Below are 26,779 nucleotides of genomic sequence, written 5' to 3' on the forward strand. Positions count from 1 at the left end.
CAGGTCGTGCTGAAAAATGAAATCTTCATCTCCATAAAGCTTTTCAGCAGATGGAAGCATGAAGTGCTCCAAAATCTCCTGATAGCTAGCTGCATTGACCCTGCCCTTGATAAAACACAGTGGGCCAACACCAGCAGCTGACATGGCACCCCAGACCATCACTGACTGAGGGTACTTGACACTGGACTTCAGGCATTTTGGCATTCCCTTCTCCCCAGTCTTCCTCCAGACTCTGGCACCTTGATTTCCGAATGACATGCAAAATTTGCTTTCATCCGAAAAAAGTACTTTAGACCACTGAGCAACAGTCCAGTGCTGCTTCTCTGTCGCCCAGGTCAGGCGCTTCTGCCGCTGTTTCTGGTTCAAAAGTGGCTTGACCTGGGGAATGTGGCACCTGTAGCCCATTTCCTGCACACCCTTCCTCAGGGTCCGGTCACCTCTTCTCGTCGTGCAGCGTTTTCTGCCACACTTTTTCCTTCCCACTGAGGTGCCTTGATACGGCACTCTGGGAACAACCTATTCGTTCAGAAATGTCTTTCTGTGTCTTACCCTCTTGCTTGAGGGTGTCAATGATGGCCTTCTGGACAGCAGTCAGGTCGGCAGTCTTACCCATGATTGCGGTTTTGAGTAATGAACCAGGCTGGGAGTTTTTAAAAGCCTCAGGAATGTTTTGCAGGTGTTTCGAGTTAATTCGTTGATTCAGATGATTAGGTTTATAGCTCGTTTAGAGAACCTTTTCATGATATGCTAATTTTTTGAGATAGGAATTTTGGGTTTTCATGAGCTGTATGCCAAAATCATCAGTATTAAAAGAATAAAAGACCTGAAATATTTCAGTTGGTGTGCAATGAATCTAAAATATTTGAAAGTTTAATTTTTATCATTACATTATGGAAAAGAATGAACTTCATCACAATATGCTAATTTTTTGAGAAGTACCTGTATATGTACCTACATGTTGATCATTTGTAAGAGTCATTACAATGTACTATGGCACATTAAAAAGACAATCAGAAATAGACTAATCAAACAATAAACAGGTCAACACTTGTGATCCTCCAGTTCAGTCTGTGGAGATAATTGATGAATTATTTACCAGGAAATAAAAAGCAGCTGAACGCGAGGTTTGAAAGATATTCATTAAGAAGAGTGAACGAGATGATTCGATAACTGTGTGAAAAACAATCTATATTAACCAATCAGATCAATACATGTACTACATGAAGGGTCAACAGTTTAAACCAAAGAACAGTAAAGAGCAAACATGTTTATAAGATGTTCAATTCATTGTGATCATGAAAAAGATGATCATCAGGAGGTGATCAATACATGGAAAGAAAACAATAACACACCTTTTCTTTTTGGACTTTAGTGAGTTTAAAAGTTGTCCTCCAGTTTTCCAGCGTTTGGAACGGATTGATTTATGAATATTTGAGTTGAAGGTTTCCTTCAAGTCACTCTGTTGGTTTATGAGCTGAATCCATGTCATCACATAACATCTCTTTAGACAGACTTTAAGAAACAACTCTGTCTTTGACCTTTCTGAGTCCTCAACACGTTTTCAAGAATTACATTTAGTCAAAGTTTAGAAACATCTACATTTGATCTTCTTTATTGCATCATTATTTGTGTGTAGATGACCAAAGTGTTTTCTGCTCATTTGAGTTTGTCAGCTTTGAGTAGATCCACTCTGTCAGTGATTCATGTCTCCTTTCTGATGCTGACTTAACAAAGTTTTCTACTTTCATTTCAGTTTCTCTGTCAGGTCTAAAAGAGGAGTTGAGTTGTGTGGACGTCTGTTCTGTGCAGCAGCAGAGAGAGATCAGCAGACAGGAGAGAACACACTGCAGCTGTTATCATCACTGTGCTCATATAAAACATTCCCCTTAGTTGATGTGGAGAGATGGAACTATAAAGAATATCAGTGTGAGTTCCTTCTGGATCTGTACTCCCACATGAAGGACTGTGAGACTAAAACAGGCTTGAGAGTCCTTCCATCATTACAGTCAGTTCTCCAGTCAGCTCCTGCTCTCTGGTTCATTGACCTCTCAGAGAGAAAGACCTCCATCCTCCTGGAAGTGCTGAGACTCCGACCAGAGAAGACTCCAGTGGAGCTGAAGAACTGTCCAGATGAAGAGAGTGAAGTGAGGAGCTTCCTTCAGTGTCTGCCTCATATCTCACAGCTCAGGTAAATGAATGACTCTTCACACCACAGTGTACATCTGTTAAGGTTTGCTCCTCCATCTGAATCCTGTCACTGTAACGTTGAATTATCCAACAACACATGATGGTGACATGTATAACATACTCCCAGAAGTCCTCATTTAGCTGAACAACTGTTTAATGATGTTTTTAAAGATATAGAATGAAACAGGTGAAAACAAAGTAAACTAGTAATAAGAGACAAAGAATGGACAGATATTTGCTCCTTTAAATGGAAAGCACTAAATCTCATGCATGGAAGGAACATTCATAGTTTGTTTTCTTTTCTCATTGACTTGATGTCTTTGTGTCTTAATACTTCTGTTACGGTTCAGAGAAGACCCAATAGCAGAATGAACAAGCAGAGGCAGGAGTAAGGCAAAAAAACTGAAACTTTACTTGATCTTTAAGGCAGAGTACCATACGTCCATAAACAAAAACAAGAACAAGAAAAAAATCAAGAAATCCAGTCCCAAGTAATACAGGGAGATATCCAACAGGCGAAAACAAACTGGCTTGAGGCTCTGCAGGCGGTAACAACTATGACGATCAGACAAAGCAGGGGGGAGATTGACCAAGTTTATATAGAGAGGGTAATGAGCAGATGAGCAACAGGTGAGTGACAGGATCCAGGAGGCTGACGGATGATTGGCTGAGACGGCACAGGAAATGGGCGGAGACCAAGAACAGGGGGGAAGGCTGGCAGGTGCAGAATGGACAGTGAGCAGAGGAGTGAGTGCAGGAAGGCGGGGTATCAGGAGCAGGAAGCTCCAGCAGAAACCATGACAGTACCCCCCCCCTCTACGGACACCTCCAGGTGTCCTACTGGGCTGTTCTGGGTGCAGACGATGAAACTCCCTGATGAGGGCGGGGTCGTAGACGTCCTTAGCCGAAACCCACGACCTTTCCTCAGGACCGTAGCCCTCCCAGTCCACCAAATATTGAATTCCTCTTCCCCACCGTCGAGCCTTGAGGAGTTTCTTGACGGCATAGACTTCTTCTCCATCGATGAGCTGGGGAGGAGGAGGAGGGTTGGCGGGTGGGATGTGTGTGCTGGTGCGTACTGGCTTAATACAGGACACGTGAAAGGTGGGGTGTATTCTCCGAAGGGTCCGGGGCAACTGTAAACGGACAGCAGCGGGATTAATAATCTTCGAAACCGGAAATGGACCAACAAACCTCGGAGTTAACTTTCTAGAGACAGTCCGGAGGGGTAGATCTCTAGATGACAACCAGACCCTTTGTCCTATTCAGTATCTGGGAGCAGCGGACCGGTGGCGATCTGCCTGTTTCTTTTGACGGGCAGAAGATCGTAGGAGTTGGGTACGGGCTTGTTTCCAGGTCCGATGACATCTGCGGACGAAAGCCTGGGCAGAGGGCACAAATGTCTCCTCCTCTTGTGAGGGGAACAATGGGGGTTGATATCCAAAACAAACTTGAAATGGGGAGAGGCCAGTAGCAGAAACAGGAAGTGAATTGTGTGCATACTCCACCCATGGAAGAAACTGACTCCAAGAGGACGGGTTTTGGCTCACCATGCAACGGAGTGCGGTCTCGAGGTGTTGATTGGCCCTCTCAGTCTGACCATTGGTCTGTGGATGGAAGCCAGAAGACAACTGAACTGATGCACCTATGAGGGTACAAAAGGCTTTCCAAAAACGAGAGGTAAATTGAGGTCCCCTGTCGGAGACCACGGAGGTAGGCAGGCCGTGTATCCTAAAAACATGTTGTACAAGGATTTGAGCAGTCTCATTAGCCGTGGGAAGTTTAGGCAGTGGAATGTAATGCACAGACTTAGAAAAACGATCTACTACTGTCAGGACCACTGTGTTACCATCTGAGTTCGGAAGACCGGTGATGTAATCCAGGGCTATGTGTGACCAGGGTCGGCGGGGAATTGGCAATGGGTGTAACAGTCCAGCAGGAGGACGGTTAGATGTTTTCCCCTGGGCACAGTTGGGACAGGCAGCCACATACTCCAACACATCCTTTTGCATGTGGGGCCACCAAAACCGCTGGCGGATAAGAGCCAAGGTGCGTTGAATCCCCGGGTGGCAGGCCAGTCTTGATGCATGAGCCCACTGGAGGACCTGAGAGCGGACAGACACAGGGACAAATAGACTCCCCCTAGGCTCTTTACCTGGGGATGGATGCTGACGGAGGGCCTCCAGTACTCTTTGCTCAACTGCAAACCGTACCGTAGCAACAAGACACTGGCCGGGCAGGATAGTGTCCGACTTAGGTAATTCCCCCTCCTTGATGAACTGGCGTGACAAAGCATCTGGCTTCATATTTTTGGACCCTGGACGGTAGGAGAGAGTGAAGTGGAAACGTGAGAAAAATAGTGCCCACCTAGCCTGTCTGGAATTCAGACGCTTTGCCGTTTTCATATACTCCAGGTTCTTGTGGTCCGTCCACACCAAGAATGTTTTCTCCGCCCCCTCCAACCAGTGTCTCCATTCCTCCAAAGCCAACTTGACAGCCAACAGTTCCCGATCGCCGATGTCATAGTTCCTCTCTGTGGAAGACAGACGATGAGAGAAGAAGGCACAGGGGTGCATCTTATTATCCTTGGCGGAGCGCTGAGACAGGACGGCCCCCACTCCTACATCAGAGGCATCCACCTCAACCACAAATCGGAGCCGAGGGTCGGGTGTGATTAGGATAGGAGCAGAAGTGAAGGCTTTCTTAAGCCTACAAAAAGCCTCCTCTAAAGAAGCTGACCAGGAAAACAGAACCTTGGGAGAGGTGAGAGCCGTTAGTGGAGAGGCAACAGAACTGTAATTGCGTATGAACCTTCTATAAAAGTTGGCAAACCCCAGAAACCTTTGGAGCTCCTTCCTGGTGGTGGGCTGTGGCCACTCCAACACTGCCTTGACCTTGGCAGAGTCCATCTCCAACCTTCCAGCAGAGACTACGAATCCCAAAAAGGACACAGTGTCCCGGTGAAAATCACACTTCTCAGCCTTCACATACAACTGATTCTCCAGTAGGCGCTGCAGGACCTGCCTCACATGCTGCACATGCTCCTGGGGGGACTTGGAAAAGATCAAAATATCATCCAGGTAAACATATACAAACCTATTAACCATGTCCCGCAACACGTCATTAACAAGGGTCTGAAATACGGCAGGGGCATTAGTCAAACCAAAAGGCATTACCAGGTATTCATAGTGTCCACTAGGAGTGTTAAAGGCTGTCTTCCACTCATCTCCCTCACGAATTCTTATCAGATGATAAGCGTTGCGGAGGTCCAGTTTTGAGAAGATAGTAGCTCCCTGTAGGTTCTCAAAAGCAGAGGATATTAGTGGCAAGGGGTAACGATTCTTAATAGTAATGTCATTCAGCCCACGATAGTCAATACAAGGCCTAAGGGATCTGTCCTTTTTCTCCACAAAGAAAAAACCTGCCCCTGCTGGAGAAGAGGATGGTCGGATAATGCCCGCTGACAAAGCATCCTTAATGTACTTGTTCATGGCCCCCATTTCAGGGGCTGTCAGAGAGTAGAGCCTACCCTCAGGTGGTGAAGTTCCAGGCAGCAGATCTATAGCACAGTCGTATGGCCGGTGGTGAGGAAGAGTGGTAGCACGCGACTTGCTGAATACGGTTTTAAGGTCTAGATAATCCGCTGGCACTGCAGCCAGGTCCGGAAACTCCTCCTGAGGCTCCACAACGCCACCTGGTGGTAAGGCTGACAAGAGACACTTAGACAAACAAAAGGTGCTCCACCCCAAAATGGTGTTATTTGCCCAGTCCATGTGTGGGTTATGTTTGACCAGCCAGGGATAGCCCAATATTATGGGAACCTGAGGAGTGTCAATCAGGTGCAGGGGAATCATTTCACAGTGGTTACCAGAAATTCGGAGTGAAACAGGTTCGGTAATATATTTCACCTTCGCAAGAGGCTGCCCGTTGAGTGCGTTGGCTTGAATGGTTTGGGGAAGTTTTTGAGTGAGAATACCTAGTTGCCTGACCAGGGCTGTGTCAATCATACTTTCGTCCGCACCAGAGTCCACTAACACAGCAACCTCTAGTCGCTGATCTCTCCACTGTAGAGTGGCTGTTAGAAGAGAACGTTTAACGGAAGATTCAGAGAATGGAAGGACGCTCACCAGTAACTCCCGTTCTACCGGCGAGCGTTGTCTTTTAACGGGCAGGAAGCAACGTAGTGTCCCGGCTGACCACAGTAAAGGCAGGAACCTGTAGCGATGCGTCGTCGTCGTTCCACAGAGGACAACTGGGTCCGGTCAACCTGCATGGGCTCGGGGACTGAGGGGCTCGGAGCTGGTTCCCCTGCTGGTGATCTGTAAGGAGGAAACTGAGGGCGCCTAGCAAGCTTCTCTCTCTGTCTCTGCGTTAGCCTGATATCCATACGAATGGCTAAGTCAATGAGTGAGTCTAGTGTGGCAGGCAACTCACAGGTGGCTAGCTCATCCTTTATAGTCTCCGACAGTCCATTCAAAAAGGCATCGAACTGAGCCTCTGAATTCCAAGAGCAACTGGCTGCCAATGTACGAAAGTCAATGGCGTAATCAGAAACTGACCTCCTCCCTTGGCGTAACTGTAGCAATACCCGGGCCGCCTCTCTGCCACTGACGGACCTGTCGAACACCTTCTTCATTTCCTGAATGAACACATCCAGGGAGGCACATACAGGTGAATTAGCCTCCCACACTGAAGTACCCCACTCCCTCGCTCTTCCATCCAGGAGAGTGATGATGTAGGCAACTCGGGAGCGCTCAGATGGGAAGCAGGAGGGTTGCAGTTCGAACACCAGAGAACATTGAGATAGAAAAGAACGGCACAGGCCAGGCTCACCGCTGTAGTGACTAGGAGGAGGCAAACGCGGCTCGTGACTGGGTTGTGGTGCCAGAGGAAGCGGGGGCGGTAGTGCTGAAGCTGCAGGTGAGGCTGTGTTGCTGGACAGGTTTGCAGCCTGAAGCTGCTGTAGCTGGGTCGACAGGTGATCCACACTGTTTGTGAGTACTTGCAGGTGCTGTGTCACCGCGGCCATCTCCTGCTGATGAGTGTTGAGGGCGGACCCTTGCTTGTCCACCTGTGCAAAGAGATGTAGAAATTCTGCTGGGTCCATTCTTGGTCTGATCGTACTGTTACGGTTCAGAGAAGACCCAATAGCAGAATGAACAAGCAGAGGCAGGAGTAAGGCAAAAAAACTGAAACTTTACTTGATCTTTAAGGCAGAGTACCATACGTCCATAAACAAAAACAAAAACAAGAACAAGAAAAAAATCAAGAAATCCAGTCCCAAGTAATACAGGGAGATATCCAACAGGCGAAAACAAACTGGCTTGAGGCTCTGCAGGCGGTAACAACTATGACGATCAGACAAAGCAGGGGGGAGATTGACCAAGTTTATATAGAGAGGGTAATGAGCAGATGAGCAACAGGTGAGTGGCAGGATCCAGGAGGCTGACGGATGATTGGCTGAGACGGCACAGGAAATGGGCGGAGACCAAGAACAGGGGGGAAGGCTGGCAGGTGCAGAATGGACAGTGAGCAGAGGAGTGAGTGCAGGAAGGCGGGGTATCAGGAGCAGGAAGCTCCAGCAGAAACCATGACAACTTCATTGGTATCATTCAAAAGTGTAGGAAGCCAAACTGTGTCCATAGAGGGTAGCCTCTGTCAACAGAGAAAAGGTTTACACTGTAATCTAACGTGACAGAAGTCAGAAGAATGGTGTACGTTGTATATGTACCTACATGTTGATCATTTGTAAGAGTCATTACAATGTACTATGGCTCATTAAAAAGACAATCAGAAATAGACTAATCAAACAATAAACAGGTCAACACTTGTGATCCTCCAGTTCAGTCTGTGGAGATAATTGATGAATTATTTAGACAGACTTTAAGAAATAACTCTGTCTTTGACCTTTCTGAGTCCTCAACACGTTTTCAAGAATTACATTTAGTCAAAGTTTAGAAACATCTACATTTGATCTTCTTTATTGCATCATTATTTGTGTGTAGATGACCAAAGTGTTTTCTGCTCATTTGTGTTTGTCAGCTTTGAGTAGATCCACTCTGTCAGTGATTCATGTCTACTTTCTGATGCTGACTTAACAAAGTTTTCTACTTTCATTTCAGTTTCTCTTATGGGTCTAAAAGAGGAGTTGAGTTGTGTGGACGTCTGTTCTGTGCAGCAGCAGAGAGAGATCAGCAGACAGGAGAGAACACACTGCAGCTGTTATCATCACTGTGCTCATATAAAACATTCCCCTTAGTTGATGTGGAGGGATGGGACGACGACGATAAAGAATATCAGTGTGAGTTCCTTCTGGATCTGTACTCCCACATGAAGGACTGTGAGACTAAAACAGGCTTGAGAGTCCTTCCATCATTACAGTCAGTTCTCCAGTCAGCTCCTGCTCTCTGGTTCATTGACCTCTCAAAGAGAAAGACCTCCATCCTCCTGGAAGTGCTGAGACTCCGACCAGAGAAGACTCCAGTGGAGCTGGAGAACTGTCCAGATGAAGAGAGTGAAGTGAGGAGCTTCCTTCAGTGTCTGCCTCATATCTCACAGCTCAGGTAAATGAATGACTCTTCACACCACAGTGTACATCTGTTAAGGTTTGCTCCTCCATCTGAATCCTGTCACTGTAACGTTGAATTATCCAACAACACATGATGGTGACATGTATAACATACTCCCAGAAGTCCTGATTTAGCTGAACAACTGTTTACTGATGTTTTTAAAGATATAGAATGAAACAGGTGAAAACAAAACAAACTAGCAATAAGAGACAAAGAATGGACAGATTTATGCTCCTGTTGCGGAAAACTATTACGTTAATATTAAAGTGTTAAATAGATTAACACACCTCGTTAGAAGAAGGGCACCACCTGGCTCACCAGGAAAAATTTTATTGATTATGGAAATCAATAACTTGTATGATTTATGAAAATCGATAAATTTATGGATTTATTAATTTTAAATCAATCTCAATCTAAGTTATGAATTCTCAAAACGTTCAACCACTGTGAATCAAACACGAACACACCTTTGAATTTTATACGTGATTATTTTTAATGAACAAGGATGAACAAAGAAATGAACGATCTCAAAGGAGCATCAGATATATATAAAAACCAGAGATGACAGATACTATTTCTTTATTCAATTCAGTATGGTGTTGTTTACGTCTGTCTAACCAAAACTATTAACTAGATTCGGATCAGAATTTTATTGAACGAAAACAAAAATAAAAAAAATATAAAAGAAGAGGGTGGAACTATATTACGGTGGATAGAGCCAGGGGGAAGATTTCAAACGAAGGACACTCTCGACACTTATTTCTGAGCAACAACCAACTGTTGAATATCTTACTGTATTCGCTGAAAAACGAGTCCGCCCAGTGGTACTGTAATTTGGAGAAGGGATTTCTGAGAAGATCCTGTCCAGTTTTACAGCCCGTGGTCCACCTTAGTGAACAGGTCGGAGTCGATTTAGCGATGAACCCAGAAGTGTCGTGGTGCGTTCCGTCAGCTTTTCCCAGCTCGGATGAATGTCCAAAACGGTTTGATGATAAACGATCGTCAATTCTCTGCTTAAACTGAAATGGCCAATTCAGTTTAATTCAGATGACGAATCATTCAAGTCTTTGTTGAAAAGAAAAATCCAAAAAAATATCGTCCAGAAGAAAACTTTCAATTTGAAGCTACGCCGAGCCTCAACAGGATGTACAAATTCCACAAAGTTAAAAACGAAATTACGGGACCAGCCAAAGATATGACGGCTGCACGGCCTTTTTAATCGAGTGCTGAGGATACCACGCCCCTTCCAGATGATGTGTCTCTGGGCGGGCTGAAACATGACTCTAAAGTTCTGAAACTAAACTAACGTAAACAAAACACCACACCAGAGTTCTTAATTCTATGTAAACAATGAAACAACATGTACAGACATGAAACTGAAACGAAACATAAGATCAGACCATGAATGCAACAATTTTCAAGCGTAGAATTGACGTCTTGTCTGTTGAATAAAACATTGATTTAAAAGAACCACTAGATGGCACTGGTGCTCCATGACAATCTTTGAACAGAGGCCGTGACTTCAAACGATAACCCAATTGTTTAATAGCTTCGTGATAGATTGTCCAATCTGAGTCTGGCTTGAATGACAGCGTTAGTTGAAACGTCCTTAGAAAGATTATACATCTGAAAATGAAACATACATGTTGGTTAACATACATCTGAAAATGAGAGCATAAGATCTCCCCTCATTTTAATGGGCTTCAGTCCAACTTCAGACATTCCTTAGGGGGAGATTAAGTTGTCTTGCAAATCAGAGGTTCGTGGCAGAAGTGTTTTCAAAGTGTCAATACGATTTATTAATGAAGGGAAAAAATGTGGTTCCATATGTTTTCTGCGTAATGAAGCCCTTTGAAAATGTTTACATGGGATGCGATAGCCTTTATGATTTCAGGTTTGAAGGGTTCAAACTGAGGGTCTTGTCGAAAGCAGAGAGGGAGGAGAATCATAAAGTTGAGTTGTGTGAGGACATCTGGTGGAGAGTGAAGATGAGGGCCTCCGGCCTCTCCAGAGGACCGTCAGGCTCCTCTTGGATCTGATCAAATGAAAAATATTCGTTACACTCCTTTAAATGGAAAGCACTAAATCTCCTGCATGGAAGGAACATTCATTGTTTGATCTGTTTTCTTTTGTCATTGACTTGATGTCTTTGTGTCTTAATACTTCATTGGTATCATTCAAAAGTGTAGGAAGCCAAACTGTGGATCATGCTTGAGTTACTTTCTTTCTTTGTCACCTTCTCTCTGGATGTAGATAGTTTTATTACGGCTCCCTTCAGGAGCCTCAGAACAGAAACAACAAGTCCATAGAGGGTAGCCTCTGTCAACAGAGAAAAGGTTTACACTGTAATCTAACGTGACAGAAGTCAGAAGAATGGTGTACGTTGTATATGTACCTACATATTGATCATTTGTAAGAGTCATTACAATGTACTATGGCTCATTAAAAAGACAATCAGAAATAGACTAATCAAACAATAAACAGGTCAACACTTGTGATCCTCTAGTTCAGTCTGTGGAGATAATTGATGAATTATTTAGACAGACTTTAAGAAATAACTCTGTCTTTGACCTTTCTGAGTCCTCAACACGTTTTCAAGAATTACATTTAGTCAAAGTTTAGAAACATCTACATTTGATCTTCTTTATTGCATCATTATTTGTGTGTAGATGACCAAAGTGTTTTCTGCTCATTTGTGTTTGTCAGCTTTGAGTAGATCCACTCTGTCAGTGATTCATGTCTCCTTTCTGATGCTGACTTAACAAAGTTTTCTACTTTCATTTCAGTTTCTCTGTCAGGTCTAAAAGAGGAGTTGAGTTCTGTGGACGTCTGTTCTGTGCAGCAGCAGAGAGAGATCAGCAGACAGGAGAGAACACACTGCAGCTGTTATCATCACTGTGCTCATATAAAACATTCCCCTTAGTTGATGTGGAGAGAAGGGACTATAAAGAATATCAGAGTGAGTTCCTTCTGGATCTGTACTCCCACATGAAGGACTATGAGACTAAAACAGGCTTGAGAGTCCTTCCATCATTACAGTCAGTTCTCCAGTCAGCTCCTGCTCTCTGGTTCATTGACCTCTCAGAGAGAAAGACCTCCATCCTCCTGGAAGTGCTGAGACTCCGACCAGAGAAGACTCCAGTGGAGCTGGAGAACTGTCCAGATGAAGAGAGTGAAGTGAGGAGCTTCCTTCAGTGTCTGCCTCATACCTCACAGCTCAGGTAAATGAATGACTCTTCACACCACAGTGTACATCTGTTAAGGTTTGCTCCTCCATCTGAATCCTGTCACTGTAACCTTGAATTATCCAACAACACATGATGGTGACATGTATAACATACTCCCAGAAGTCCTCATTTAGCTGAACAACTGTTTACTGATGTTTTTAAAGATATAGAATGAAACAGGTGAAAACAAAGTAAACTAGTAATAAGAGACAAAGAATGGACAGATATTTGCTCCTTTTAATGGAAAGCACTAAATCTCATGCATGGAAGGAACATTCATTGTTTGATCTGTTTTCTTTTCTCATTGACTTGATGTCTTTGTGTCTTAATACTTCATTGGTATCATTCAAAAGTGTAGGAAGCCAAACTGTGGATCATGCTTGAGTTACTTTCTTTCTTTGTTTTTAAAGATATAGAATGAAACAGGTGGATCAGAAGCCTTTCATTGGCCGAGCGTAGAGTAGACCTGGATTATCGTTATTTTTTAAATGCACAGTTTATTGAATCATAAAATGTTTTTTTAAAAATATATTATTAAAGATTTTGCTCCTGAAGTTGTTCATAATGTTTGTCCTGTACTTAGCTTTTCTGTTTTCACACTTCATGCACATTATTCTGTTTTAGCTGTTTAAATAAAGAGGAGCCGTGTTCCTGGCTCTAAGCGAGCAGCTGTGTTTTATACAGTTTGATTTTTTAAATGCACAGATTGAATCATGCTGTATATGATTTTTGAAAATATCTTATTTTTATTAAAGATTTTGCTCCTGAAGTTGTTCATAATAATGTTTGTCCTGTACTGAGCTTTGCTGTTTTCACACTTCATGCACATTATTCTGTTTTAGCTGCAGTCAGCCAGAGTTTTTCCAGCTTGTGTGCAGATCGGTTTCTGTCAGATCCAGAGATGAGGCTGAGCAGATGGTTACTCTGCTGCGGCTCCTCGGGTTCACCCTTCAGTTAACAGGAAAGCTGCACAGCAAAACCTGCAAGTCTGTGGGACGAGTTCTTGGACTCTGTGGTCCTCGTGTGGATCTCATCCTCACTCCCAGAATGATGTCTGTCAGAGGAGCATCACTGCTATTTAGACACACAGAAAGACTACGCAGACTGAGGTTTGCATCTTTGATTCCTCTTTTTTTGAAAACGTCATCCTGTCCAGTTTGAATGTCCAGATTGATTGTTACTTTTTATTTCCCTCTGAATGTTTCAAATCTTAGGCTCTCCAACAGCACGGCCTTGCGTCTGTCTGGATGGGTAAGAAGACGGAGAGTTCCCCGTCTGACTGTTACTGAGCAGCTTTCTCTTGACTCTCAATCAGACCGACCTTCAGAGAAAGTATTGTTGAGGGTTGTGAGTAGTCTGGCATCTCTGCTGCGATACTGGACAGTCAGACAGTTGGATCTAAGTGAGGCCTGGATCCCTGCTCACTGTCTCATTTCACTGCTCTGTCATGATGGCCCTCTTACAATCAAGTAAACATATTTCCTGACCCTTATAATCACTGAATGTGTAATAAAACACAGAATAATCATTCACTCTTCTCAAGATATATTGACAATTTTCTTCAACAGGCTGCAGGAACAGACTTCCCTGCAGCTACTAGATCTCCTCTATCAAACTCAGGACAAGGACTTGACCTCGGGCTTCTTGAGAAAGGTTAATGGAGACCTGACCCCCTTCTGTCTAAACTGGGAGCTTCTTCATCATCTTCTGCAGCAGTCCTCTCAGATCATAACTGTGAACCTGAGGAAAAACAGCTTCCTGCAAGAGAGCATCACACGTCTGCTTCCCTTTCTGGACAGGATCACATTTGTAAGGTTTGTGTATTTTGGACGATTCACAAAATTGGACCTGTAAGGATGTACGCCACTCACCCTTTGAAAGTGTTGAAAACAAACTTGATGAATAATATGTGGACGTGTAAGTAAACTCTGACCTGTGTTGGGGAATATTAGATGCAGGGTAAATCAAAGGTCATTCTTGATGAGTCTACATTTCTTTTAGCTTTTGTGCCTTTCTTAGTAAAGACTTTTTTTTTTTTTTGCTTTCAGGACTTGTCCCAGCTTTACGTTGACTTCCCTCAGAGAGATCTATACAACTCGGGCCAGTTCAGTTGTACCCAGCTTTGTGAGGTCATTTGATCACGTGATCAACCTGACCTGCCAAGAGATGGACTCAGAGGACTGTGCTGCTCTGCTCTTCACCCTCAAACACAGTGATGGAGTGAAACTGAACCTCCTGTGGACCTCCATACCAACGGGGGAAATCCAATCCATCCTGTGCACACTGGACAAAGTTTCTCAACTCAGGTCGGACGTCAGCGCTTGTTCCTCACAGAAATGGTTATATTTGTTTAACAATGACTTCTTTTAATCAGTGTTCCTAACAGTGTTGACAGGAATCTGCTGCTGAAGTTCGTCCACTGCTGTGCTCTCTCTGATGACCAGCAGAGGGCAGCAGTCAGTCTGCTCAGGACTCTGCAGCACAGGTTAGATCTGTCCTGTTCCTCCTGTGTGGAGCTGTCAGAGAAAGATCAGAGTGAGACTCTCAGACTGACGGTCGATGACTGCAGGGTCGTCTCCATCATCCTGAGATACAGCAGCCAGGACACAGAGCTCCATCTGCAGGACTGTGAGGTGGAGGATAGTGGACTGGACCTGCTGTTTCCTGTCCTGGATAGAGTCCGCCTCAGGTTTGGTGTTGGGTGGGGACCACAAAATGACCAAGACCACAGTTTGAGTTTCTGTTGTTCCTGTCAGTACACTAACAACCTGCCCTTCACTCTGATTCTCCCGTTTAGAGCCAATAAAGTTGTCCTGCTCCAGCTGGTGTTGCTGCTTCCTTTGAGGGGGGACTCAGTGAGACGTGCAGGGTCCTTGTGTAAAGCCCTGGGTGGAGAGCTGGATCTCAGTCACACTGTACTGGATCAGAAAGCCTGTCAAGCTTTGGCCTGGATGCTGGACTTCTCTGAAGGGCTGACAGAGCTGGACCTCAGTCACTGCCAGCTAACCGACCAGCTGCTGCTCACAATCAAGGAACATCTGCACAAAGTGCACGTCCTCGAGTGAGTTCACGAGTGTAAAAATACATGAAGAACATGAACTCAACAGGTCCAGTTGGTGTAAGGTTTCAGTGATGTCAACTGTGTGACCAGACAACCTTTGCTGATACAAAAGAGATAAATATTGATTTCCTGTTGCATCTCCTCATTTTGTTTTCCAAAGTTGTTTTGTTGTTGTATTGACTCTGGAGGTCAGATGTGTCTTTACCAGAGTTGGTCAGAGCAGATCAATTGTTATCCTCTGAACAAACACATTTTTATTTCTCTTGATCCGTGTCTGGCGGCTGTTTTGTGTTTGGACGGGATCTGTTCACACCAGCAGCTGGCTGACACGACGCGTTATCAATAAATCACTGTGTCGCTTTTTTTCTTTGTGTATTTCACAGCCTGAGTCACAATAAGATCACTGATGCTTCAACATCCACACTCCTTGAACTGATCTCCAACAACCCCTCCATCGAAACCGTGCGGTGAGCATGCATTAATATGAGCACCTTTCCTTTATGAAGACATTTCTCATCATACTCTTCATCATCATAGCTTATTTTGATTTACACTGAAACTCAGGGTTCAGGCTGAATGAGTGATGTTTGCTCTCTTTCTGTTTTCTAGACTCTTCAGGAACAACATTGTAAACCAAGCACCCTTTAAGAAAACCAAGAAGTTTGAAATCTGATGAACCAGGTGAGTGTGGTGTGCTGCTCAGGGAAGACATGGTTACGCTGAAGAGCCTTCCCTCACTCCCCTCGTCCCATTCAAATCCAGGAAGTGCTGATTACCAGGGATATTAACAACAAGTCCTATGAGCTGAAACTGGTAACTTGGAGGAATCCAATGACTGCTGTGAAAGTAGAGCTGACGACGAGGGAAAGACTATATGACGGCGTGGAAATACAGCTGACAGGAAGAAAAGACCCCAGCAGGGCTGCCATGGACCAGCTATCCATGATCGGAGGCTCTGTCACATTATAAAGTGAATAGGAGTCACCCCTCATGGCTACAAGAAGTCCACAGAGGACTTGTTAATGGTTGAATGTTCTGTTTTGTGTCTTCTGGAAAATCAAAGTGTTCTTCTTTAAATTGACATTTTATGTTGCACCATTAATTTTGTTCCTGTTAATTTTTTTGTTTCTGTTTTAACAACGAGGTTAATAATGTTTTTGGACACTCGAGCATGTTATCCTTTTATACACTCTGTTTCCATAAATAAAGCACGTCATTGCATGTAATTTCTTCACACTCAAATAAAAATTAATTGAACAGTTGTTTGATGTATTTTTGTTTGTAGAGCACAGACAGGAGGTCCTCATGTGGGGTACAGCAGGTCATCTTGCAGCAGCTCAGGATCCATCAAATCATCTGCATACACGTCCTCAGTTCTAAGAAGATAAAAGATCATATGTATTTAAACCAGGACACAAATGTTTGACGGCTTTCATTACAGCAAAAAACAAAATGTCAAAAAAAATGCAGACTACGTAGAAATTAGATAATTTCATGAATGCTAGAAAAGGCATTAAGTAATGTTTATACACTTACATGACTTCCAAAGTGTCTTCAACTGCGACCTCCTCCACCACCTCAACTCCGACCACCAGGTTCCTCCTCACTGCATGGAGCGAAAACATCCAACAGGTTATTAAGAGGTGAAGAAAGAGCAGCAGTCAAAGACAAGATTCTGCATTTTTTTTTAATTTCTTCAAAATTATTTTTATTGAATTTATGCAGTTTTACACATCAACATGAACAGAACACTAGAAAACATGTTTTTATTTTCAGTAGAAATAAAATGCATCAGAATCAGAGGCAAATCTGGAAACAGTCGAGCCCTCACCTCCATAGTAAACACAGGGAGATCCAGACCAGCAGGACCCAAAGCCCTCTGGTTCTCTTTGCCCATGAACACATACACATCCCTGGGTCTCCATCCCCGGACCCTCCCAGCACCGACCATCCATGAAGCGCTGAGCTGCATCTCCTCGATCAGGATGAATCACAGTTTCTGGCTGCTGTGAGGAAGGAGCACCAGGACTTTGTGAGGACACGTGACCAGAGCTGCTGGGGGTCCCTGAGTGGACGTGATGACTGATGATGTCATCACAACCTGCAGATATACAGTATGCAGTCAATCACAAGCAAAACAAGAGCAGCTCTTTGAGGCTTAATCATAGATTTTAGACTATGGGTAAGACATCCTGAAACTAAGACACTGCTGTTTTTAAAATCTAATAGACAACATGTTTTCATTGTCTTCAGTTTGAGCCTCGTCATCCATACACTGGTCAGCTGCACGACGTGGCTGACTCATATGTTTCATCCGTCTGTTTCCTGTGCCTGCTGATGAGCCCTGCTGGGTTTGGACTGGGAATCTAGTCACAAGTCATCTGCATATTCTGGCACACACACGTGAACACACACATGGACGTGCACGCGTAACGGGACGGGAAATTCAGCGTTGTCTTCGATGGAGGCAGTGCAGAGCAGCGCAGTGAAGGCGTCGTTTTCACCCTGATGTCCAGTTTTCCACTTCCTTTCTGGAACTTGTATAGTCGACACTGTCATGGTCTCACAGGAAGACGTCTGATTACCTTTCTCCTAACACACTCAACAAAGCTCACTAGCTTGTGTTACAAAGTGAAAAAAAGTGCTGCATTAAAAATACAAACGATAGAAATTTAAATGTTGTGCCTTGACTTGTGTCAACACCGGAGAAAAGCTTCATTCCTCCAACAACATGCTGTTTACTGACGTGCATGTTGTTGTGTATCGGGCCTATCGCTCATCAATTCAAAACATCACAATTGGGTTTGTCCACCTTAAATTCAAAAGCACCACATGTCAGACTGTCTGCGAGGGGAAACTGAAATTAACAGACCAAAACTGTAAATATTTAACGAATGCAGGGTGGGCACCAATCGTGCACGATGTCACATGTTATCTAACACTGTCAAAAGTCAGGACACACCCCTGCCTATGCCTATGTTGTTTTTGTCATATCAAAACACATTGTTTCATCACATCTTCTAATATCTCAAATCTACCTGAAGAGCAGCAGAGAACAGGATGCTCCAATACTTCCTCCTCGTCCTCGTCTACCTCTCGCTGGCTCATCAGGACTGGAACACGGCTCCCTGAATGTGGATGAAGGAGACTCAGAGGAGACCTTGGTGACCAAACCCAACAGTCAGCTTTCATTCTGTCCATCCTGACCCAGAGTCGCTCTTTAATCGCCTTCCAGAAGTGTTTGTGGTCAGAGAGGTGAAGTCACCGCGTCCTCCTCTTCCTCTCAGCTCGGACTCTGAAGCCGGACTTCAAGCGTCAGATGGGTTTTCTCTGGAAGCAGCAGGAGTGACCACATGAAACAAGCTGATTGGGCAACATGTCAGATAATGATGTAATGCCTTCAATTCAAAGATCATCCTTGTGTGTTTTCATGTATAACTACATACAAAGTTTATTTTGCATTACCCCTCTGCTGTCTCTATCTATCTATCTATCTATCTATCTATCTATCTATCTATCTATCTATCTATCTATCTATCCATCCATCTACAGTATATTTCAGAGCTGGCTGTAGACTTACAGGGTGCATGTCAGATTGTTTTTCAGATTGATTTAATGTTTCATGTTTATACATAGAGAGAAAAGTTAACTGGTGTCAAATTCTCTTCACACATACCTGGCCTGTAACGCTGATTCAGATCAGATTTTCAGTCGGTGCAGACAAGTGGCAAACTCTGATGTGTTGAAATACGAAGCCAATGCAATAATTCAAAATCCTGCAGTTCGACAAGTGTCCACTTGAGGCTGGCTGCAGGCGTACAGGAAGTCACATACACAGTCGAAAAAGACTTCTTTTTTTTTTTTACAACAGCATAATTTAACATGTTTAAAACCTGGTTAAAAAACAAATAGCTCTGATTAGCTTGTGTGTTTATCGGCACAGGATAAGTTATTCACAATAAGGCGTGTAGCTGACCTCTCTACCCGTTTGTGCTCGGTTCAGCTCGGGTTATATTCACGTCTAGACTCGACTCTTTTCCTCCGGACATGTTTATAAAACTTCATAATCGTAGTTCACAGCGTCTCTTACTACTGTACAGATGAAGGTGTTAAATGTCCAACAATGCATCAGGCTGTATGTGACCTACCTGGGATTAATTCATTCTCTTGTTGCCAAACAAATGGGACAAATTGTGCAATAAAATGTTCCATCTTATACACACGTGCATGATAGTGTTCATTACTTTCTGGCTTTTTTAAATGTTTTTGATGCATGTTTTACTGGCTCTTTCAATTATTGTTTTTGATAAAAACATTTTCTACACTTTTAAATTTTTATTTTATTTAATTTGTTATTTTCTCCTGCTATCCTGTTTCGCTGCTGTAACATTGTACATGTCTCAGTTTGTCAGATGAATAAAGGTTTATTTTATATCTTAATAAGTTCTGTGTGAGGGGCCTACTCACCAATCACACCAGCCCGCTTATTTAACCAAACAAACTTATCGTTACAGGCCTGTTTGAATAGTTCAATGTGTGTGTGGTCCAAGTTCACGTGAAGAGGAGGAACCACGTGTCCTCGCAGCATCACCACCGTCTGCTCATCCCGTCCTAGCTTCTAGTGAGCGATGTCCAAAAAAAAAGATATAATCTAAAGAAATTCTTCTAACAGCACTTTACTTACGACCAATCTTCACTTCCGGGCCGGAATGATGAAAAGTCGTCCTCATAGCGAGCTGGGTTAGCTGAACCAGCTCTTGGGCAAGGCATCTGCTGAGCTAGCGTCCGCGTGCAAAACTGTTTCAAAGTATAACAAACACCTTACTGAGGTGAAAATGTCCAAAAACTAGTTTAGCTTGAGGTTTTTTGGCATAGGTGGGTAAAAACCTCATTTATTTACTTAAACGGCTGCGCACATGTCGACTTGTACCTGCGTCTCTCGCGGTCAAGCTAGCGCGTCTCACTTCCGGTTTCCCATTCGCGTAAAGCTAATACAACTAATGACTGGCAGCGGTTGTATACACAACACTTCCTGTTTAGCTCTTCACAATAAAACAAAAAGTATATCAAAAGCATTTTATACTTTACTTGTGTTTAACTTATACTCAGATACCAATTTGTAAACATTTTTAAAACATAAATGAAACAGCATTTTTACCCATATTTATATAATATATTTAAGCGCTCCTCAATCAAGACATCTGATTGGTCAGTGGGCGGAGATTTTCACAGTTTGATCTCCTATCTCCATCATAACCAGCTCCGGAGCAGGTTAGATGTGCAGCATAAGTTACCGTGGCCATATAAACAGGTAAGAAGTGAACGACCCTCGTAGGAGTAAAAGCCCAGAGTTAACCCTGAAATACCCGGCATAGCCCAAAGTCCTTCTACGTGATACATGCCCGTAATGATGGGGGCTGAATGAAAAGCACTGGTTTGCCTGGTGTGCTTGATGATCTCTTAAATATTTAAATGCATGTTAAACCTGGGTATCTTACATAATATATATATATATTTTTTTTTTTAAACACTACTAAATCTTTGTTGTGTGATTATAGGAGTCCATTTCAGTTTGGACTAAGAGTCTTAGCTTGTGCGCTAACAGTCTGTGTTTTTCTTCCACAGCCTTCAGCCTGGAGACCTGCAGACTGACAATGTAGTGGAAAAATACAATTTCATACTGTCTGCACAAAATGTAACCGTTTCACAGGTGCTTCATGTTGAAATACATCAGATGTGCAAACTTTGACTCCCTGTTTTCAACAACCTTGACTCCTTTTTCTTGAAACAACTCCAGTTTCGATTCAGATAACAACTTATGAAGTCATTGTTGCAGGGCAAACTAGACAGGGATGGTATCTCAGAATATTATAGAAGACCAATCACAGAGATGCTATGAAACATTTTATGCAAATGTACAACTCTAGTTTAAGAGTATAAAGCTTCAGCACAAACGGATTCTGCGAAGCACTCGCTTGATGTGACTTTGTATGATACCCCTTTCTGCAAAAAGTTATTCTATGCAATAAAATAACCAGAGACAAAAGACTTTGCTTTCATTCAAACAGAAAAATCCACGACAACAATCAGCATGCTGGATGTATCCTTCACCCATCAGCCTGAAGCTCTTTTCACACATGAACTTCTAGAAAATGACCCACAGCCCCGAAAAATATTCCTAAAAAAATCTACATTCACATCTAAGCGGGAGACATTACCCATTCATACTGCCCTTCAAGGCATGATATTCACGTCCAACTTCAATATGAATGTTGCTGAGGTGCAACGGGGGGAGGAAGTGCAGACCGGGAGAACAGCACTGTGTGTGTGCGTGCCTGACTGTTTGTGTATCAATCAATCAGTCTTTATTTGTATAGCATCAATTCATAACAGGTGTTATCTGGAGACTCTTTACAAAAAGCAGGTAAAGGACCTTACTCTTTGTTAACATTAACAAAAGAGCAACTATACTGACTGTATTTGACCATAAAACAGAAAAGAAATAAGAAACAAGACGACAGGACGTCGCAGAGACGTTTTTACTTTTATTTGATTGATTTCTAAATGCGTTCACATCTTTTCATTTATTACACTACAGACATAAAACATGGAGCGCCTTTCAGATATTTAAACGTGTAAATATTAGTTAATCAACATAAATTAGTGTGTGAAATTGATGCATACATTTTTTTAAGCACATGAAGGGTGTGCCACTTTTTGATCTGGTAGACGTCGGCCCTGAGCTTCAGAACGCCTCCTCCAGCTGGCCGTCCCGTCCATGTAAACACAGCTCTGACAACAACACAGCCAGCAGGAGTCCAGCTTCTCCCTCATTGTAGACAGTCACACACATTTACACAGGACACACTGGATTTCTGCTCGCCGTGCAAGTAGGTGGACTACAACAACAATGGCGGACTGTTTGGGGAAAATATCAGCTTTCACAGTGATGATTGTTTTCTCTTCTATTTTAAGTATTTCGAATTCAGAAACAAAACATTTGTGCCATACGTATCCTGCTTTAGGATTTTTATTTACACTTTTTATTACTTTGGCTGTTTCGGGATCATTTCAATGATTTATGTTTAAAGATTATTCAGACTACTACTACTAAAGACTGTTCAGAAAAGAATTATACACTTTGTTTCCATAAAAATGTTTAATTGAATGTAATTTCATCACACTCAAAACAAAGTGAACAGTTGTGTGACTGATGTATTTTTGTTTGTAGAGCACAGACAGAATGTGCACATGAAAATCTAATCATAAAATACATGTAAAATGCAAACCTTGAAAAATACATAAAGCATCTATCTATCTATCTATCCATCTATCTATCTATCTATCTATCTATCTATCTATCTATCTATCTATCTATCTATCTATCTATCTATCTATCTATCTATCTATCTATCTATCTATCTATCTATCTATCTATCTATCTATCACGGCGTTATTTTAGATTATTAAAGTTCGTAAAAAATGTATTGCTTTTTTCCTTCTGTTCTAGTTATAGATTTAATTGACAATTGTATTTTTTATTTCCATCTATGCAAGGCTCCCCTCGTTTATTTATTTAAAAACAGCGCCCTCGTGTGGTGGTGGTGATTATAAAGTTCTGGGTTTGTCAGTTGGTCTCCTTGGCTGGTTGATGTTTTCAGTTACGGTACGTACTATAAACAGCTCCGTGACATGTTGTAAATACTAAGACATACAAGTAATTTTATCCATATCAAAATGTATTTTAAGTGACACATAAGTAGTCTTGTCACGTTTTGTGACTGTTGTTGTATTGTCATTTGTGGTTAAAATTGTTTTGTTTAGTGAAGTTTACCTGCTAAGTGTGCTAATTTATGTAGTAGCTAACTGTATGGTCTCGTGCACTTCCGTTTAAATTCCAACGGCTAATTTAAATCTCGTCTGCGTTGGTTTCGGTGTGTTGATTGTAATCTTGTTTTAATGTACAGGGATGGAGCTGTGCTGTACCATCATCACCAATCACATGTTGTGTTCGTCTGACAGGTATGTTTTGTATTTTCTGTTTGGGGAAATGCTGTAGTTTGTTCATTTTATCAGTGCTGTTAAGCATTTTACATTGAAGTCTTTTTCATATTAAATACTTAAAAATAGATTCATGGCAGTTATGCTAAAAAAAACCCAACAGATTGTCCGTTATTATGTAGAAGCAAAGTAAACATTTGTATGAGTGAACTTTTTGTAATTCAAATGTATTTTTAATTTCTAACTAAACTTGCAATCACATAAAAGAATAGTCAGTCTATCTATCTATCTATCTATCTATCTATCTATCTATCTATCTATCTATCTATCTATCTATCTATCTATCTATCTAGTCACTCATGAATGTTTTTGCAAATGAAAAAGTTAGTCAAGAGAGAAACAAAAGGATGCAGATACTGCTGTAAAGTGTTCAGACTATAAATAGAAAATAAGGATTTCAATGTGATTTACATTTATATTCTTCATTCTTCTGTGAATTTTTTTATCTTGTCTTTGGTTTTTTGCTTTATTGTGCAAACAGGAAGTGACGTCTGCAGTGAGAGTGAAAGTAACTCTCAGAAGCTCGTTGTTCGGACCTACGGTTGGATTTGTGAAGGCTCTCTACTCCCTCAGATTCAAACCTCGCTGAAAATAAGAAACTCTAGGATTTCTGTGGACCGTAGACTAGAAGATGTGGACACAGAGGACAGGTGTGGGTAAGTCAAAAGAAGTAAGAAGGGGGCTACAATAAAATAAAGAGATGAAAATAATCACCTCTTTATTGATTGTCGCTCAGAAAAAAGAATATTAATGATGTGGCACGTTGGAGAATTACATGAATGCAGATGGATTTATACTGAATATCTCAGGTCTTTCATAAAATCAAAGTTGTTTATGACTATTGTATTTAAAAAAAAACTCCACATTTTTAGTTCATATGTAACTCTAACGGTGTGTAACAGCGTGACAGAGTCCATGGCTCTTTCTGACTGAACAGAGTTCAGTATGAAGTGTCCACCTCAGTGTACTGAACATTTCAGTTTGCATACTAACTTTCAGGTTTTATCCGTCCTTTCAGGAAATGACTTGTATCTTAACACCCACAATTACTGTCTTTCATTAGTACTCCCCTTTATGTCCTGCATGTTATTTTATTATTTTATTGGTCTTTTTCTTCATGTACATAGTGCTACTGTTTTCTGTTTACCTTAATGTATATGTGCATTGCTCTTCTTGAATTAAGCTGAAAAAATAAATATGGGGAGGGAGGCTGCACCTTTCAAATAAAATTGAAAGAAGTTAAGCTGTGTCGTCTAATCTGAAAGAAGGATCGAGACTGAATGAGATCAAATCAAAAGCTGGTTTATTGCAGGTTGATCAAAGGTAATGTAAAAATGCACTCAGCTGAGGTTTCTTTCCTGCTCTGTCCAACGCACAGGTCAGCAGTCACGAAGGAAGAACCTCGAACAAAGGAAAGGCACAATAGTTATACATGAGTAGCGGACATATTCAAGTCAAAGTTAGACAAGAGTTATAAAAAGTTTATGACAGCTTGTATAACATTTTCTCAACTGTCATTATCTGCCTCTCAAACAGGAAGAACCAAAACTAGATCTTGTTATCTCGCGCAGATAACAAAGCTGCAAAGGTCAAAAAGTCATACAGAGTGCAGGGTGCTGTGCAAAAGCGGAAGTGATATGACACAATATAATGCTGTGATACAAGTCAAGTTTTTGTAAATGTTAGCAAAACCACTTCCACTCTGAATGAATCAGACAAAGTAGGAACAACTATCAGCATACTGTGCAACAGTAGGTACTAGAAGTATACAGCACAGAGAGTAGGGACTGTCTACTGTCAGATTGTGGAGGCACTTCATTGCACCTCATGATGCAGAGTTAATGTTAGCTCTGCAGCCGCCACATTGGCTCTGGCTAGCTCCCTAATGAATTTTTATCAAGACAGAAGGTCCATCCCCCATCAGATCTATAAGTGCACGAACGTTCCTCCACCTGTAGTGCACTGGCTATTGATCAGCCATATAGCCTGGCTTCATGGGGCCAAGTGTTTTTTTCTCCCTGGGAAACTCATGACAAGCCCAGTAAGAGTCTAACCTGAAATCATCTTTAATGAATTCTTAAAAAATGTTTTACTGATACAACACTGAAAAGTCGCAATAAAAAGACAGATTTTTCCGTTTGATATATTTTAAATTAATAATTAAGATAAATAATAAACACCCACTTTACTACCATTAATTATTAGTACAGTTCCTAATTAATTCTTTTTTGTTTCTCTTGTGCTCAGGACAATCATCCTCCACTGGCTCCAGACAGCAGATGGAGTTTTTCTTCAGTTGACATTTTGAGGCCTTTGTGTAAGTTTCTCTCTGTCTGATAAACAGTCTGTGTGTGATGTGGTCCAGCCAATCATTTTAACTTCCTGTTCATTTGATGTCTTCTTTAAGCTGGGACAGGACACTTTGGTGAGAGAGGAGTAAGAATAGTTGGAGATAGGCAGGCGTCATTTCTTATAGTCATTAGATCTGAATGATTGGACAGACCAATAACAAGCCTGCAACTGATGAAGAAACTATTTTATAAACATTGTCTTCAGAATAAATATGCATGAGGATTGTATATTTTATTTTACCTCTTCCTTTGTTCTACAGATCGTGAAGGAGGGTCTGTGAGGAGAAGTGAGGACAAATGGCGAGTTCAAGACAGTCCGCTTTAGATCTAATCAGAGAAAACAAACCCAACTTTGTGAGAGAATTAAAGAATCTCGGGGTCTCAGTGATTGTGGAGAATTTAAACGACCATGGAGTTTTCGTTGATGAAGAGGTCAGTAAAATAAAGGCAGAGAGAGATGACTATCAAAAATCAAGAGCAATACTGGACTCAGTCATTAAGAAGGGTCAAGCAGCCTGCGAAAAACTCCTGAAGGTTATTGACACAATGCTTAGGAGGACCTCTGGGAGGATGTCTTCTCTCCCTGAGAGAACGACTGAAGCATTGAATGGGACTAAAGAGTTTGACCTGCAACTCGTAGTCAGCTGCTTTCCTTTCAAGGAGGACACAGAAATGGATCTAAACTACTGCCAAGGTATTTTGAAGCAGAACTGTGATTGATTTTAAATGATGTAAGATAATGAACCTAAATTTGTCTACAAATTTGTGACTTTTGAAGCATCACTCATTTATTCACTCACCGTGTTTAATGTTTTTCAGGCCTGAGATCATGCCACAGATACAAAGAAAAGTTGAAGTCAAAAGCACAAAAAAGTTCAAAGGAATTTTGGAGGAGAGACAAAGATCAGTTTGAAGTCCACATGCCCGATCTGTCATACAGTCCACTTGTATTAGACACACAAACAAGACTTTCTCCATCCAAAATAAAGAAAGTTAAGAAGCAAAAGAGCAAACTGAGTCGCCCTAAAAAGCTCAGGAAATACATCCCTGAGGACAGACCAGAAATCTCCCCCAGTGATCTGCTGAAAACATATAAAAACATCGTCCTTGTTGGGAAGCCTGGAATTGGAAAGACAGCACTCAGTCATGAAATGTTAAAACTCTGGGCACAAAAAGACAGCGGGGAGCTTGATTACATGTTTTACTTTGACATGAGGGAGACATCACTCGTCAAAGATGGGACGAGCCTGGAGGAACTTCTTTTCAGCGCATACAGTGAACCAGATGAAGACAAAGAAGAAGTCTTTCAGGACATGAAGAAGT

The 26,779-nt window shown here is 42.1% G+C and overlaps 3 protein-coding genes across 5 annotated transcripts in view; 2 read left to right on the plus strand and 1 right to left on the minus strand.

The window, feature by feature from the left end:
* Positions 1-26,779, plus strand: part of LOC306824719 (uncharacterized protein) — a 111,213-nt gene that overhangs the window by 19,528 nt on the left and 64,906 nt on the right. For 2 of the 3 annotated variants that reach the window (XM_079344990.1, XM_079344992.1), the window contains 3 exons: positions 1,754-2,188; positions 8,310-8,750; positions 11,543-11,977. In XM_079344990.1, coding sequence (XP_079201116.1) covers positions 1,754-2,188; positions 8,310-8,750; positions 11,543-11,977 — 1,311 coding nt within the window. The remainder of the gene's footprint in view (positions 1-1,753; positions 2,189-8,309; positions 8,751-11,542; positions 11,978-26,779) is intronic. The other variant, XM_079344991.1, reaches the window with a different exon arrangement.
* Positions 12,899-16,306, plus strand: LOC306823268 (uncharacterized protein; the record flags this gene model as incomplete). Its single annotated transcript, XM_079342723.1, has 8 exons — positions 12,899-13,035; positions 13,552-13,797; positions 14,205-14,289; positions 14,431-14,672; positions 14,781-15,044; positions 15,428-15,511; positions 15,654-15,725; positions 15,807-16,306. The coding sequence occupies 7 exons, from the start codon at positions 12,899-12,901 to the stop codon at positions 15,715-15,717; spliced, it is 1,122 nt and encodes a 373-aa protein (XP_079198849.1). The 3' UTR covers positions 15,718-15,725; positions 15,807-16,306.
* LOC306824724 (uncharacterized protein) lies at positions 16,214-18,354 on the minus strand. The gene is made up of 4 exons (XM_079345004.1): positions 18,083-18,354; positions 16,876-17,145; positions 16,581-16,650; positions 16,214-16,420 (listed from the first exon to the last, which is right to left on the minus strand). The coding sequence occupies exons 1-4, from the start codon at positions 18,243-18,245 to the stop codon at positions 16,348-16,350; spliced, it is 576 nt and encodes a 191-aa protein (XP_079201130.1). The 5' UTR covers positions 18,246-18,354; the 3' UTR covers positions 16,214-16,347.

The sequence above is a fragment of the Symphodus melops genome (genome assembly GCF_947650265.1).
Source record: "Symphodus melops genome assembly, chromosome: 5".
In the NCBI taxonomy this organism is placed as follows: Eukaryota; Metazoa; Chordata; class Actinopteri; order Labriformes; family Labridae; genus Symphodus; species Symphodus melops.